This window comes from Garra rufa, chromosome 9 (assembly GCF_049309525.1).
Source record: "Garra rufa chromosome 9, GarRuf1.0, whole genome shotgun sequence".
Taxonomy (NCBI): Eukaryota; Metazoa; Chordata; class Actinopteri; order Cypriniformes; family Cyprinidae; genus Garra; species Garra rufa.
Window position 1 is genome coordinate 27,813,559 of NC_133369.1, and position 12,803 is coordinate 27,826,361.

The 12,803-nt window shown below is 36.1% G+C and overlaps 1 protein-coding gene across 4 annotated transcripts in view; it reads right to left on the reverse strand.

Moving 5' to 3' along the window:
• Positions 1–2,072: 2,072 nt before the first annotated feature.
• Positions 2,073–12,803, reverse strand: part of shc1 (SHC (Src homology 2 domain containing) transforming protein 1) — a 50,082-nt gene continuing 39,351 nt past the window's right edge. For all 4 annotated transcript variants that reach the window (XM_073846562.1, XM_073846560.1, XM_073846561.1 and 1 more), the window contains 7 exons: positions 12,567–12,618; positions 12,196–12,322; positions 9,923–10,082; positions 8,419–8,476; positions 7,954–8,070; positions 7,270–7,505; positions 2,073–4,782 (listed from right to left, as the gene is read on the reverse strand). In XM_073846562.1, coding sequence (XP_073702663.1) covers positions 4,654–4,782; positions 7,270–7,505; positions 7,954–8,070; positions 8,419–8,476; positions 9,923–10,082; positions 12,196–12,322; positions 12,567–12,618 — 879 coding nt within the window. In that variant the 3' untranslated portion in view covers positions 2,073–4,653. The remainder of the gene's footprint in view (positions 4,783–7,269; positions 7,506–7,953; positions 8,071–8,418; positions 8,477–9,922; positions 10,083–12,195; positions 12,323–12,566; positions 12,619–12,803) is intronic.

The following is a 12,803-nucleotide window of genomic DNA, read 5'->3' on the forward strand; positions in this document are numbered from 1 at the left end:
TACTTAAGACTGATTTTGTGGTCCAGGGTCACAAATTCAGACTATGTCATTTCTTCTGTAATAATATGATGTGTGATCTGAGATTTGACATATTTGGGGCCATGAGCCCCTTATGTTTAAGCTTATTAACCCAATAGGTTTATGCTTATTAATTAATATAAAACTGAAATCAGTAGTTCTCAACTGGTTTGGCCATGGGAAGGTAAGCAACAGCAGTCCCAAACTAGTTTTTTTTTTTTTTTTTTAATACAATGAAGTTGGTACAAGCCACCACTGTCATTTAAACATACAAAATAACACAAAGTGAAAATGGGTGCGGTGTTTATGCAAGTGGTACACGGTGGAAAAATAGACTTTAGGACAATAAAACGTTGCAATCAAATTAATAATAATATAATAATAATAAATGCATGACTAAGAGGCATGAGGCAATGCACTGAGGCATGACTTGCCTGGAACGCTACAAAGTCGTGAGTCGTGGTTTGAAGTCGTGATTTACCGGCTCAAAAACCTGCCTGGAACGCAGCATTAATTTCGCGCGTTTAATGAAGTGACGTACAGCGCGCCGCCGCATTCTGACAGGGCAGGATTTGTTTTTCTGAGGTGAGAGACTTTTTATTTTGTAACGAAAATAGTTACGAAAATAAAGATAGAACAATGACACTGACATTAAGCTAGGCAACACCTTAAATAACTTAATACTCTATCCAACTTACTTTTCTCATTAAAGAGGGCTGCATGTGTAAATTTTATAAGCCTGGCTTCCGGTCTCATCCTCGTCCATCTATTTTCGTGTCCTTTTCGCAAGTCCATTTCGGACTGCTATGGCATTGGAGATACTCAAATGTAAACAACTGCATAGATTGAACGGTTAATGTGTTACTGAATTCTGCTAATTTATGCTGTCTAAACTACAGGGAAAAACGGGAGAAGCTTCTAAATCATATAGAGAAGGACTTGGTAAGCAGAAAAGGGCGCAATATTTTGACAAACTAAAGTTAATAGGTGGTAAACATACATACGAGCAGTATTAATTGAAATATTAGCCTCATATTTCACCTACCTGACAGGAAATGATAAGAACAAACACAAATATTGTCAAGATTCTTGCCCTGGAATTCCTGGTTCAGTTTGGCCAACCACAAATGGATTTTATTCCTCAGACAGTTTTTTGCACTCTTCTTTGGCAGTCTATAGTCTATAGTACTCCAAATGTTTTTCCCATTCCGACCGATTAGTACAGCCTGAAACATGACAATAATTGATCATTTTCAGCAGCAATAATCAGCTAAATTTGCGAGTTTCTTTCGGTTCAGTGCCACCAATTTGGCCGAATAATGATACGTTGTGAAAACACTGTATAGAGCAGTTATAGGTTTATAATAGGTTTGTAAACATTCGTGATGCGCACATCATGGTTGCAAAAAACCCGGGAGAGACAGCCTTTACTGATAGAGAATTACACGGATATGGTACAAAATAGTTAGATAAAAAAAAATTATAGATTATATTGATTAGATGTAATTTTTAAAATGTTTTCCTCTTATTACAAGAGCTTGTCACCCAGCGATGAGCACTGTTATTCAACAAAATTGACGTTAGATAGTGGGATAGTTGCAGAAAACACATTTTTTCAGTTAAATCGAGTTATAAAATCTCAATTAGGAGATATAAACTTATATTTGCAAGAAAAAAGTCAGAACTGTCAGATAAAATAAATGTTATGTAAAAATGTTAATAGTAATAGGTTTAAATAATATTTCTTGCTGTAACTGTAGGGCTAATACAATACGTCCCCTATGAACAGCATATGTGAATATTATGTGTTTAAATCAAATTTATGCTTTAAAAGTAATCATAACAGTTTTCATCCATATTATGTCCATCTGTGTTTAGCTTCAAATGGCATCTTTGAAGACAGTTTTCTATAAACTAACTGTGACATCTACTGTAATTTGGTTTATAGTGGCTAATGAACCCGAAGGCTTGGCTGTTTTTTGTTGTTGATGTTTCTTTGACTGTACACTCTTAAGTAATATTAATATTCAATAGGTGAAACGAAACACACCAAGAAAGGTGAATGATATATGTATTTATATATGTAATCTATCATTTGATACAGGTGTAAACATTACGTTTTCCCCAAAGAACAACAACATAAAAAGAATTATTAAAATAATCAAAAACATGTATTTTAAAAAAGAAGCAACATTTCTATATGCAAACAAGAAAAAAAAAAGCCTTTGGCTTAGAAAATAGCAAACAACCAACCACAACACAAAAAAGTCACCATTACCACAATAACAGGAAGTGTTTCCATGCAACAAAAGGCCGCTGTGAAATATGAAAATGAGCAAACAGTTCAGTGGCGAGTCAGAGTTGTAAAAGCCAGATTATTCCAGACCATTCCAGCTCCGCGTATGTATGCATCCACGCACACACAAACTCATTAACACACTTTGTTTAAACTCCATTACCAGTTAGTAACCAAATCCGTGCTGCTATCAGCACATAAAAAGTATGACGTCAAATGATTAAAAAACCCATTCAATGCATTCATTTGAATTACAACAGGCTGAAATTCACATTAGCGTGAAGGCTGGTCACATACAGTTGCGGCTGGGATCCATCTGGATATATAATGTGGAATGAATGGTGACTGTTGACTCAAAATCCACATCCATTAAAAAGACCAAAAATAAAACAGTTGCCAGACTCATAAAGCATCCAGATAATGGTCTTTGTACATCCTCATGATTTACATAGATTTTATGTGATAAACACAACGTGATTGTGTTGTCTTCAAGAGTGCTTGTCAAATCCTACACCATTTTTTTTTTTTTTTTTCACCCAGTACAGTTCTGTGAGTTTCCAAATTCCCAAAAGATTCATGTGACACAGATCCACAGTGAATGACTGGTTTTAGACAGCTATGAGCACAGGCGAAGCTTATTTACATGTTCTCTTACAGGGCTTTCTAAATTAGAGATAGATGTTATTCACAAACCTAAGTTTAAGCAACATAACGTGATACTAACCGCTTTTATTTAACCCACAGACCAGCACTAAACTAAGCAGAGTAAAAACAGCATAGCAGAATTAGCGTGCCAAAGAAAAACGAAGACTTCTTTCCCAAAACCTGTACTGAGCCTCACTAAACTTGTGTCGTTTTCGCACTCGATTATCTTTTTTTTTTTTTGAAAAGAAAGTGTCATGATTAGAATCACAAAAGGCGACTAATCGGTGCGTCTGTGTTTGGTAAAAAAGGCACAATCAATATCAGAGCAAACAAAGATGAAAAAAAAAAGTGGTTTCCTGTTTGTGGCTTCAACAGAAACTGCACTTGTGGCTGCAAAGACACGTTCAGAATTCATTTGGAGTGCTAGATGGTGTGTCCCCTTGGTATGTCGTTTAAAATCTTTGTTTTATAATACACATCATGTTCTCCTTACGCTTTCTCTTGTAACCCAAGTCTCCAAACTAGAAGATACAGAAGCAGCTGACACCTCGATACACGTGAGGATCGATTGTCAATGCGAACAGAAGTAACGTCCACAAGAAAAAGATAAAGAAAATAGAGCCTCCCCAGATAAAAGCCATCTAAATGACGTCGTCAGCTGATCGAGATGACATCATTGCAACAAATATATAAATTCTCGGTTAAAATGACATCATAAGAAGGCTTTAATCTGATCTCAAACCATAGTCCTTCAGTTCAGGCTTACGCACCAATGTCCACTCATTGCACTTTTTTATACATTTTGTTTTCTCTCATCCCTTTTGATGGTATGTGGAAAGGGAACGTTTCCTTTTTTCCCCCCACAGACTAGTTCGTCGTATCTTATAATGGGCAGCGTCCCTCACAGCGTCCGCTTATTTGCATAAGGAAACATCCACACAGCATCCGTGCTGCTAAAGCTTTCACATATGTTCAGGGGTCTTCCCAAATGGCCAAAATTCCCAATTTTTCTTGGGGATCACGTTCGGAATTCGGTAAAGGGTTTTGTGACATTGAGAATAGTAGGCATTTTGTGTTGTTTTCCCTTGCCCTTGGCGGGAATACTGGGAAAGTGATATTCCAGTGGGAGCTTCGACAAATGTGATTCATTCAACGCGGAAGGTGATTGTGAGAATGAGCTCGGTATTCTCTTTAAAGTTTTGCATATTCATCAGTCTTGACACCGCTCTCTGAAAACGAACGAGTCTTTGGATTTCGCCCATTGCACCAGATGTGAATCTTTAGAGTGCTACAAAGGTTCTGCCATTTTACTACATTCACATCAACTCTTGACTCTTTAAGAATGCCCGGGCCTGTTGCCATGGTGACAGTTGCGCCCCAGTCTTGATGTCGTGTTTGGGAAGTGATGTCACATCCATTACGCATCTGCTTCTCTTTTCAGACGCTTCATCGTTTGGCTTTTTGTAATCGCTCATTTCAAGCGATGTGTCCTTTAGTCCTTGAGAAGAATGATTGCATCGCTTCATAATTTCATGGCCGGTGGTTAACGCGGTACAAAATTCTGTGTTTCTGTGAAGATGTGATTAGCTTACACTCCCAGTTGGAAAAAATGTTTTTCTCTAATAGAGTCTGGCATAAAAAGTAGGAAAGGGAGGAGTTTTTTTCTCTTGAATGTGTGGCAGACCTTTTTTTTTTTAAGCACGGCGATCAACTGGCTGCTGCAGACACACCTCGCTTCCTGCCGAGATGATTGGCAGCCGGTTGTCCATGTGATAGCTAATCAAGTGACTGACGCTCTCGAAGCGGTGGTCTTTGGTGCGCACCTATGAAAGGAAGTAAACAGACGGTAAAGAGTTGTATTAACATGCCAAAAAATCTTTTTTGAGCCTGTACCACAAAACCAGTTATAAGGGTTAATTTAAATAAATTTAGATTTATACTTCATCTGAAAGCTGAAGAAAAAGCTTTCCATTGATGTATGATTTGTTACAATAGGACAATATTTGCAAAAAAGACAAAGCTATTTGAAAATCTGGAAAAAAAAAATCTAAATATTGAGAAAATCGGTTTTGGAGTTGTCCAAATTAAGTTCTTAGAAATGCATATTACTAATCAAAAATGAACAGGGTCCGTACAGATAGTGTAAAATGAAACTCCAGGACTTTCTATTTTTTCAATTTTTTGATCTTCAATCAAAAATCTCACTTATGTCTTCTATTTCTAATTCTGAAAAAAGAAAGAAATAGATAAATAAAAATATACGCTAACACTTTATAATAACTACACACTATGAGTCATTAGTTAAGCATTGGTAAATAGTTAATTAATCATTTATAAAGCATTATTCCTACATTAATAGACACTTGTAAGCAGTTCATAAATACAGCTATAAATGCTCTATTCTTGTTTTATAAGCATTTATAGCTGTATTTATGAACTTACAATTGTCTATTAATGTAGGAATAATGCTTTATAAATGATTAATTAACTACTTACCAATGCTTAACTAATGACTCATAGTGTGTAGTTATTATAAAGTGTTACCATACTATTAAAAATGGCAAAAATAAAGTTAAAGTATTACTACTAAAGTATTACAAAGCGTACTCTCTTTAATATAATCAAACCACAGTTCATTTTCTTAAGGGATTTGTATTTACACTGCCAAAAATGCTTTTCTTACTTAGATTTTTTGTCTTGTTTCCAGCCAAAATATCTAAATTCTTAAATCAAGAAGGATTTTTTTTTAGACAAGTAAAAATTATTGTCTTGTTTTTAAAAAATAAGTCAAAATTAAGTGCATTTTTGCTTGAAACAATTAAAATAATCTGCCAATGGGGTAAGAAAAATAATCTTGTTTTCTGTTTAAAATAAGATTTTTTTTTTGCTTACCCCATTGGCAGATTCTTTTGCTTGTTCCTTGCAAAAAACACTTAATTTTGACTTGTTTTTTTAAACAAGTAATTAATTTTCACTCATCTAGAAAATCCTTCTTGAATCTAAGAAAAGCATGTTTTGCAGTGTATGTATACTTACGTATATCTTTTTTCTTTGTTTTGTTTTTATAACTGTACTGCCTTAATGGTTTGATGTTTTCTATTGTTTAAGAAAAAATAATCTGAAAAAAAAAAAAGATTCACGAAATCGCTCCTAAATCCTGATGTGAATTAAATGATTTGCGATCCACGCTACAAATATCCGATCTAAAGCAAAAGATTTGCGAACCCGCTCAGAATTTCCTATCTAAATCAAATGATTCGCAATATACGAGTTGAAGTCTCAATCTAAAACAAATGATTGGCGAATCATGATATGCAAAGTTCCGATCTAAATGATTTGCAATCCAAGTCCAGATCTGAAATGATGGTTTACGAATCATTATTCAGAACGGGACTTCAGGGCGTGGATCGCGAATCATTTAGAACGGAACTTTGCGTGTCATGATTCGCAAATCATTTAATTCAGATGGGAAATTCAATCGGAAAGTAATTCGCAAAATGACTGACAAACCCATTCTGATCTAAATCAAATTATTCACAATGCGCGATTTGAATTCCCGATCTGAAACAAATGATTTGCAATCTGACTGGAGCGCTTCAAAACTGGAATAATTTTGCAGCGCAATGGTTTAACTGATTCAGAGTTTCGAAAAGCTTAATTTCACCCATTACTGCATGGTTTTTAAAATCATTACAAGCGATGTTGAAAGTACAAATTAACGGCTCTTTTAATTTGATCTGGTTTTTGCTGGTGAATCGCTAGAAATTAATAATTGAAGTTCCAGCATAAATGACTCGATTGATTTGGTTTATCTGTTCCTCTTTTTGCATCTGCAGCGATGTTTACACAACACTGTTGTAATATTACTTACTTAGCTCGATTGATTTCGGACATAACTGAATTACGTAAAAAGGGTATGTTTTTTTGAATCACGCAAATTTTGCGTGAAACGATATCTGCTTATTGACTAAATTAAACGCTTATTTCATAGATACATGTCTTTCCACAATACAAGCACTTTTCAAGTACCTCACTATTTTCAAGGTTTTTTTTATTGGCCTTACATTTCAAAAAAGGCAAATAAGTACTTAAAGCACTTTAATCACCTTGTACAAACCCTGAATTAAGTAGGAATTTTACAAAATATCTTCATGGAACATGATCTTTACTTAATATCCTAATGATTTTTGGCTTAAAACAAAAAGAAAAATCGATAATTTTGACCCACACAATGTATTTTTGGCTATTGCTACACATATACCCATGCTACTTAAAACTGGTTTTGTGGTCTAGGGTCACATTTTACTCACCACTCCCTCTGGATCCACCAGAAGCAGGTGTTTCGCTTGGCCGCCCTGCTGTCCAGTGAGGACGTACTGGCCTGGTGTGGTGCCTGACTCCCGCACCAGAAAGTCTCCATCCTTGGTCAGGAGTCTTTCGGCCTGTCTGCGGCTTAGAGGTCCGTGGAACCAGGGCTCGTTCTGAAGCTGCTCTGCCAGAGGGGGCGCCACTGCACCCGACACACCCAAAGCAGCATCAAATGGCTCTGAAAAATAGAGAGAACAAAAATGATATATAATTGAAAATTATTGAAATTTAAAGTAACAGTTTTCTATTTTTTTTTTTTTTCATTTTAAAACTTAAAGTATAAAACTACAAATTATGCTTTTATTGATTTCAACCATAAATATATCAAAACTTAATTTTAGTAGTATGTATTGCTAGAAACTTCATTTCAACATTTGGACAACTTCAAAGGTGATTTTCTCAATATTTTGATTTTTTTTGCACTGTCAGGTTCCAGATTTTCAAATAGTTGCATCTCAGCTAAAAATTTTCCTCCCAAACTATACATCAATGGAAAGCTTATTTATTCAGCTGTATGTATCTCAGTAAAAAAAAAGAGAGCCTTATGACTGGTTTTGTGGTCCAGGGTAACATATATGAATATTAAGACATTTTTCCAACCAAATTTCCTAGCTTTAGTTACTTACTCATGTCAAACGCATCTCTGTGAGAATTTCCATTGGCCGCTGCCGCCGCTGGAGGGCGCGGTTTATCCACATTGACGTATGAGGGGTCGTCAAACAAGCCTCCCTCCTTAACACCCACTGAAAGGAAGAGAGAGAAAGAGAGGACAACTGTGAGGTTAAAGTGAGTTAACCTTCAGGTGAGTGCGCTTAAGCGGTGCCATTCTGAGCCCTATTGTCAGCAAGGCCAGCGATCCAGAAGCCACCTCTCAAAGGAGCTGTGTAATAGGTTTGGGCAGCGTCCAACAGAGAGCAACGAACAGTGACAGAAAAAACGCTGACTCACTCTGCAGAATGACAGTCTCAGCTGAGAGGAAAATGAAATGAACGGAAGTGCGACAACATAAGACCGACAAATACTATGAGGCACTATGAAAGGAGCAGTCAGGGATTATTAGTGCGAAGCATGCGTGTTTGTGCAAACCTGACCTGGTAGAGGAGGCAGAGGCTGCTTGTGTATATCGTTCTGGCTGGGCTGTCCATAGGGCTGTGGAAACACATTGCATTAGAGTGCTGACACATTTGTTAACTAGTGGAGTTTTGTTAAATAACAAATCAGTGTTAGAGTGTTGTGGTCAAAAGTTTACATAGACTTTGCAGTATCTGCAAAACGTTCATTATTTTACCAAAATAAGAGGGACCATGCAAAATGCATGTTATTTTTATTTAGTACTGACCTGAAATAGATATTTCACATAAAAAGATGTTTACATATAGCCCACAAAAAATGTCCCCGTTCAAAAGTATACATACATTATGCTTGATTTCTAATACTGTGTTTTGTGATAGTTGCTCACAAGTCTCTTGTTTGTCCTGAACAGATAAACTGCCCACTTTTCTTCAGAAAGAAGTCCTTCAGGTCCCACAAATTCTTTGGTTTTTCATTTTTGTGTATTTGAACCCTTTCCATCAATGACAGCTGAGGGACTCACATGCAACTATTACAGAAGGTTCAAACGCTCATTGATGCTTCAGAAAGAAAAACGATGCATTAAGAGCCAGGAACGTAAACTTTTGAACGGAATGAGGATGTGCACATTTTTCTATGTGTAAATATCAGTAGGGATTAGTTTTTTTTTTTTCATTCAGTAATGCCCTTCTGAAGCTACTGAAAATACTAACATGTTTCCCAGAAGACAGAATAAGTTCAATTTACCCTGATCCTCAAATTCAAAAAGTTTTCACTCCCTGGCTCTTAATGCATTGTGTTTCCTTCTGAAGCATCAGTGAGCGTTTGAACCTTCTGTAATAGTTGCATGTGAGTCCCTCAGTGTGAAAAGATGGATCTCAAAATCATACAGTCTTTGATGCTAGTGTATCATGGTTTCCATAAAAATATAAAGCAACAAAAACTTTCTACCACTAATAATAATAATACTAATAAAAACAGTTCAGGGATAAATTATATTTTAAAATATATTTAGACAGAAAACAATTATTATTTTAAAGTGTAATAATATTTCACAATATTACAGTTTATACTGTATTTAATCAAGTAAGTCAGTCTTGGTGAACATAAGAGACTTCTTTCAAAAACACTGAAGTATTGTAATTATTACAGACTTTTGGCCACCAATGTGTATATAAGTGTTTCCTGTGTCTTTACTGCAACTTGAAACATGCTTAGCAGTTCACACTGGAGGAAAAAGAAAAGATCTGCTTTGCTGCCATTTGTAAGGAAAATGTTACTAAATTCTTTGTAGATTTTTAGACACACATTTTCAAAAAGGATAAGACTTGTTTTGACTGTGAATGAACAAGTTCTTTTACACAAATCAAACTAACTTGATGATTCACTTATAACACATAAACAAGGCTTATATGCTGCCACAGTCACTGAACAAAACTTTGTGGTTATGAACAAATTTAAGACTTCAAATCTCTAACACAACACCAATATTTACTAACACATGCTTGTACAAATGTGTCTCACCAGCGTGGCTCCTGTACTGTGTCCAGGACGAGTCCTCATGTCAACCAGGCCTCCAGGGGGAGGCTGTTTACCGGGGAAGTTATTGTAATACGGAACATCTGGGGGTGGAGGCAGATCCTCTTCCTCTTCCTCCCAAGCCGACCCATCGAAAGGAGCCATCCTAAGAGAGAGAGAGATAAAGGTAAAGATAAACATTATTATATAATTTACATGGAAATGCTGTTTGAGTGATGGCAAATGATTGCTTTGTTTTGAACCCAGCAGAGAACAACCAGCAGGAACAGACAGACACTCAATAAAAAGGAAGTAGAAACAGTCAACAAATAAAATGCACTCCAAAAAATAACATTTTAATGAACCTTTTTGGACTTGTTTTCTAGTCAATATTTCAACAGATCTTTAAAACAGCACATTGTTGTTATTTTAGCATTATATCTTGTAAATATTTTAGTTCTCGTTTTAGTCATTTTCTTATGTGCTTTTGTCATTTTTATAAGTTGCATTATATTCCTATTAAAGAAGTTCTCTTCCAGAACAAAGATTTACAGATAATGTACTCACCCCCTTGACATCCAAGATGTTCATGTCTGTCTTTCTTCAGTCGTAAAGAAATTATGTTTTTTGAGGAAAACATTTCTACATATAGTGGACTTCTATGGTGCCCCAAAATTCAAAATCGCCCTACACCGCTGTTTTACTTTTTTTTTATCTTTGCATGTTCACTGTGCAAACACTGAGTTGGTATTTCTGCAAGGATGATTTTGAAATGATTTTTAAAAGTTGAGGGAAAAAATAAGATGGGAGTTTTTCGACATATCCTAAATGTCTTGAACCGGAAAAAACAGAGTTTAGGCAGAGCAAGACAAGACGAGTGTTTGAGGTTAAAAAGTATATAAATTGTATTAAAAAAAAATAATAATAACTGATCGTTTCGCTAGATAAGACCCTTCCTCCTCGGCTGGGATCGTTTACAACCGTGTTTGGGATCGTTTGAAGCCGCATTTAAACTGCATTTTGGAAGTTCAAATTCGGGGCACCATAGAAGTTCACTATATGAAGAAAAATCCTTAAATGTCCCCCCCCCCACATTTTTTTTTTTATGACTGAAGAAAGAAAGACATGAACATCTTGGATGACAAGGGGGTGAGTACATTATCTGTAAATTTTTGTTCTGGAAGTGAACTTCTCTTTTAAGCTTCACTTTATTTAGTCTTTCAACTATAGTTTTACCTTAAACTTAATATTTCTAACAGTTTTAGCTTTATTTAAGAATAATGTTGTCAAACGATTAATCGTGATTAATCTCATCCAAAATAAGTTTTTGTTTACATAATACTGTGTGTGTACTGTGTATATTTATTATTTATATATAAAGACACGCACGCACAATATACAGTCAAGCCCGAAATTATTCATACCCCTGGTAAATTATAACTTAAAGTTACTCTTATTCAACCAGCAACCGGAAATAACACAGGCTTCTCCAAAAAGATAATAAGACGATGTACAAGAGGCATCATTGTGGGAAAAAAATATTTCTCATCTTATTTACATTTGAACAAAAAGTGGCATGTCCAAAATTATTCATACCCTTTGCAAACTGTCACAGTCTATGGAAAAATACAAAGTTCTGTACCATTCCAAATAGTCCAAGCTGTTCTAAAGCATCTTAATTACCCTGATTCATTGGGAACAACCGTTTCAATCAATTCAACAGGTGAAAAACAGAAGCTCTCTGCTGTTGGTTTGTGGACAGTCATGGCTAAGACAAAGGAGCTCACTGAGGAACTGCGGCTGCGCATTGTGGCTGCTCACAAGTCAGGAAAGGGCTATAAGACCATATCTAAATGTTTTGAAGTTCCAGTGGCTACAGTGCAAAATATTTTTTAAAAATACAAGACGTTCCGCACTGTGAAAAATCTCAGAGGACGTGGTCGGAAGCCAAAAGTGACACCTGTGCTGGCCAGGAAGATAGTGAGAGAGGTGAAAAAGGCCATCCTGATAAATTTTAATTAGAAATAAGGCAAAAGTACTCAGTAATAAAATGGTTTACAGTGTACAATGTAGTTAAGCAGGGCAAATAGACACAATGTCATTGTGTTTCAGCGCAGACGGCAAACAGATGCTGTAAACAGACATACAGGATATTAAGGGGGTTTCCAGAGACCCTAGGGAGGTACCATCATTAAACAATGTACAAACACTCTTGTAAACACTCTGACATAAATGTAAATGTTTGCAGTACTTGTTTGAACAGACACAAACGTTCTCACCGATCATGAGGGGTAACCAGTTTGGGGGGGTTCTTCAGGTACTGTTTAAAGCGGAGCTCAAAAGCCTGACCGATGGTGCTGATGACCTCCTGAGCCAAACCCTCTGAGCATTCCAGGATATGACACGCTACAATGCAGGAAGTGATGACCAATTATTAGATACTGTATATAAGACATCAACCATTGGCAAAAACAAGACATTCCTTAAAGTGATAGTTCAACAAAAACAAAACATTATGTCATTCCAAATCTTTAAAGCCATAATATATGCTACATATAATCAGTTCATTTAGTATCTAACATCAGTTTATAAATAGCAGTTATTTACATATGATAGAACTCAATGTGAAAGTGTCATGACATATTTGTACCTCTCTGATTGACAGGGTCTTTGGCGACATAGGCAACATATTCTGCTGTGTCCTGGGGAGAAACAAAGAAAGGGATGGAGAAGAAGAAAGGAAGAATGAACAGGAGGACATTAAGAGATATTAGAGAGCAGGCACAAAGAACAGAGGGAAGGGCAGAAGAAAGTAAGTCTTTTAGTTCAGGCAGTCTATTCACTAAAGGGCAGGAAACAGAAGAGGAAACAGCGGGGAAAGAAGAAC